The 4,168-nt window shown below is 46.9% G+C and overlaps 1 protein-coding gene across 4 annotated transcripts in view; it reads left to right on the top strand.

Moving 5' to 3' along the window:
- LOC109487377 (DNA topoisomerase I, mitochondrial-like) overlaps positions 1-4,168 on the top strand; it is an 18,397-nt gene that overhangs the window by 8,895 nt on the left and 5,334 nt on the right. For 3 of the 4 annotated variants that reach the window (XM_019791357.1, XM_019791356.1, XM_019791354.1), the window contains 2 exons: positions 374-559; positions 1,021-1,204. In XM_019791357.1, the coding sequence (XP_019646916.1) occupies positions 374-559; positions 1,021-1,204 (370 nt within the window). Of the gene's footprint in view, positions 1-373; positions 560-1,020; positions 1,205-2,526; positions 2,655-2,936; positions 3,032-3,208; positions 3,288-3,662; positions 3,734-4,168 lie in introns of all 4 variants that reach the window. The other variant, XM_019791355.1, reaches the window with a different exon arrangement.

Below are 4,168 nucleotides of genomic sequence, written 5' to 3'. Positions count from 1 at the left end.
GACAGCGCGGAAGCTGCATAAGTGCGTGGACCGGATCCGGGCGCAGTACCGCGAGGAGTGGAAGTCCAAGGAGATGAGGATACGGCAGAGAGCCGTGGCTCTGTACTTCATCGACAAGGTACCAAGTCTGAACTAGTCTTACATAATCATACATGCTACTGTACATATACCTGCAGAGGGCTGTGGCAATCGGCTTCATTGACAAGGTACCGCCCCTGAACCTTACTAGAACCTTACTTTCCAGTCATTACACAAACGGGAGTGTTAACGTTGATGAAGGTTAGACATCCAGGTAAACAATACTCGTAGGAAATTCAAATTCTACAATTCTAAATTTGTTTACCATCCTGACTAACCCTATGTTGTTTCCCAGCTGGCCCTTCGAGCGGGTAACGAGAAGGATTCTGACGAGGCTGCAGACACGGTTGGCTGCTGCTCGCTGCGGGTGGAACACATCAACCTTCACCGCGAGCACGAAGGAAAGGAGTTCGTGGTCGAGTTTGACTTCCTGGGTAAAGACTCCATCCGCTACCACAACTTCGTGGCTGTGGAGAAGAAGGTGGGACATTTCATAGTTCCTTTCCATACTTCATAAACTGCCTTTACCCGTGTGTAACATATCAGTTTTGTACAGTAAGTACAAGCTGCATAAGTTTAGAGGACTCAATCCAGGGCGTGGTAGTTGTTAACTCTTCTCCCATGTCTAGTGCAGGTGTTTAAGCTGTTTATTGTTTGATGTTGGCTGCTCTGGTGCCTGAGCATGATTCAGGATACACCATTTTGATGTTGACTGGGCTCCCATGACTTGTGCAAATCTTTAAGCTGATGTTTGATGTTGACTCTGATCCCATGCCTGAGCATGATTCTGGATAAAGCAACAGTTCAGGATACGTTGATGAAGGTTAGGTATCAAGGTAATAATATTAAGATACGCCAAAAAGCAGTTACTCAAGCAATTGGATATGATTTATGAAAGGATACACCAATTTGATGTTAACTCTGCTGCCGTGTCTTGTGCAGGTCTTTAAGAACTTGCAGCTGTTTAAGGAGAACAAGTCGGACGGGGACGACCTTTTCGACCGGCTGAACACGACGATCCTGAACAAACACCTGCAGGACATGATGGAGGGTCTGACGGCCAAAGTGTTCAGGACCTACAACGCCTCCAACACCCTGCAGCAGCAGCTAAAGCTGCTCACCAACAGTACGTGATCATATACTCTCAAACACACACAGCCACACATACACACACACTCAGACACACACACACACAGAGCCCTGACGGCCAAAGTCTTCAGGACCTACAGTGCCTCCAACACCCTGCAGCAGAAGCTAAAGCTATTCACCAACAGTATGTAATCATACACTCTCACACACACACAGACAGACGCGCGCACACACACACACACACACACACACACACACACACACACACACACACACACACCTCCAACACTCTACAGCGGCAGGTCAGACTCCAACCAACAATACATAATCCACTCTCAAGCACACACACACATACGTGCGCATACACACACATGCAAACACATACACACATAATTATATGAACTTCTCTCAAAAATGAATATAAGGTCTTTTCCGTAGTACATATTCTTGCATGCCTTTTTTTTAGTTTGAATTGCAGCATCGAGTGTAGATGTAGATTTGGGTTGTGTTTTCCCCTTTTTCTCTGACATTTTTTTGCTGTCCTTTTCTGCAATTTTATTTATTTGTACTACTTCACAACCTCTCACATCTCTTATGTCTTTTCCCTTCCCATCATTACATGTTGTGTATGTTTGTTTCCCCCTTCTCCTCTGCCCCTCCTGCCCCCCCCAAACAATGGCGCGATATCCAGCCATGACAGGTGAACAGCAAAGTTTCCTGCAGTCACACCGCAGGGTGATGTGTGCAGGCCTAGCTGGCATGCCCTCTCTGACCATTTGCTCTCGTTAAAAATCGTGAAAAAATGTCCAGGCTTTCAGAAATGTGCTTAAGTCGTGCAGCTTGATTTGGGCATGTTTCAGCTCTGATGTCCCCCTGCCGTATGACAGCCTGTCCTCACTGCTTCAGGCTGCTGTGCTGCCGGCTGATGGAACATAGTGTTCACATAGTGCTGTTCAGTTCTCAAGCAACATTGCACTGCGTAGGAAAGTCAGCTTGCCCCGCGCTGCTGTATCATAGCTGTTTACATGACATTTTGGCGATGCTTTGAAGTAAGTTCATGTTCGATGCAATATTGTGAAAAAATTTGGAAAATTTTTTATGGAGATAATTTTGGTCTCACAAGGAAAGTCAGAGGGTATCCTAAACTTCCTTTCAGCTGTCCTCCACTTTTCTGCTGTTTATTCCACAAAGCTGGCTTCTCTGTGCTGCTGTCTTCAGTGTTTGCTGCTGTCTGCGGTGTTTGCTGCGTAGGTTTCTGCAGTGCTTGCTGCGTAGGTTTCTGCAGTGCTTGCTGCGTAGGTTTCTGCAGTGCTTGCTGCATTAGTTTGTGCTGTGAGATAATCCTGCCTTCTCCCCCAGGCGAGGACTCCGTTGCCGCCAAGATCCTGTCGTACAACCGGGCGAACCGCGCGGTGGCCATCCTCTGTAACCATCAGCGCTCCGTCCCCAAAACCTTCGAGAAGTCCATGAGCAACCTGCAGGCCAAGGTAAGCAGCCAACTGCCAGGAAATTAGGGTAGAGGTTAAAGGTCATGAACTATGTGTTCTGCTAGGAGATAAGGGTAGAGGTTAGAGGTCATGAACTATGTGTTCTGCCGAAGATAACGGTCATGAACATGTTAACCAGCTGACCATGTAAGGAGACAACTGTGTGACATGCCATGTATTGGGTCATGGTTAAGATGTCATGAACATGTAGAGACAACTGTGCATGTCCTGCCATAGAGTAGGTAAGAGGTTATCAACATGTTCTTGTTGTCTTCATTGCAGATTGATAAGAAGAAGGAAGACATAAAGAAGTCCAGGAAGGAGTACAAGGGCCTGAAGGCTGACTACAAGCACAAGCGGGACGCCAAAACTGCAGGGTACGTAACAATGCCTTCAGGTGTTTATGGCAGGATGTTGTTTACAGTTAGGGTGGAGTGATTGTAGATCCTGATGATAATGCTGAGTCTTGTCTCCCCAGGATGTTGGTTAGAGTTAGGGTAAGGTTGGAGTGTTTTGAAGATCCCAGTGATCACCCCGAGTCTTGTATTTTGCAGGATGTTGGAGCGTAAGAAGAAGCAGATGGAACGTCTGGAGGAGCAGCTCATGAAGCTGGAGGTGCAGGCCACGGACAAGGTAACACCCCTGTTAGATTATGGTATCATCCACAGTAACACCCCGTCATGTGGTACAGGCCACTGACAAGGTAACACCCCTGTTATGAGTGGTACAGGCCACTGACAAGGTAACACCCCTGTTATGAGTGGTATAGGCCACTGACAAGGTAACACCCCCGTTATAAGTGGTACAGGCCATTGACACCCCTGTTAGAAAATGGTATCATCCACAGTAACAACCCAGCATTAGATATTGTTTGGGTTTGGGTGTATGGGTGATAATGGTTACAGTCCAGGCTGAATGCAGTGTTTAGTCTGTTTTTAGGAGTTTCAAACTGTATTTGCTTATACATTAGTGGAGGAATCTGATGTACGTTTGTCCTTCCCTCTACAGGAGGAGAACAAAGAGATCGCTCTCGGCACCTCCAAGCTGAACTACCTGGACCCTCGCATCTCTGTGGCCTGGTGAGTATTAAACAAACAAACAAACACTTCTACCACATAATCCTGGCCAATAGACACACCCATGCCCTAACCTGGACCCTCGCATCTCTGTGGCCTGGTGAGTACTAAACAAACAAACAAACACTTCTACCACATAATCCTGGCCAATAGACACACCCATGCCCTAACCTGGACCCTCGCATCTCTGTGGCCTGGTAAGTAAACAACAAACAAACAAACAACAAACAAACAAACACTTCTACCCCATAACCTGGACCCTCACATCTCTGTGGCCTGGTGAGTAAAACAAACAAACAATTTCATCTGCCTCATAGGCACACACACACACATTTACCCAGACCTAAGCATTGCCAAATTTGCCAGTGTTGCCAGATCATCCTATTCATGCAGTTTCTACCCACACACCCTAACACCTGTCCCCCCGCTCACGTGTAG

This window comes from Branchiostoma belcheri, unplaced genomic scaffold (assembly GCF_001625305.1).
Source record: "Branchiostoma belcheri isolate BF01 breed outbred unplaced genomic scaffold, Haploidv18h27 scaffold88, whole genome shotgun sequence".
Taxonomy (NCBI): Eukaryota; Metazoa; Chordata; class Leptocardii; order Amphioxiformes; family Branchiostomatidae; genus Branchiostoma; species Branchiostoma belcheri.
This window is presented reverse-complemented; position numbering and strand designations above follow the sequence as displayed.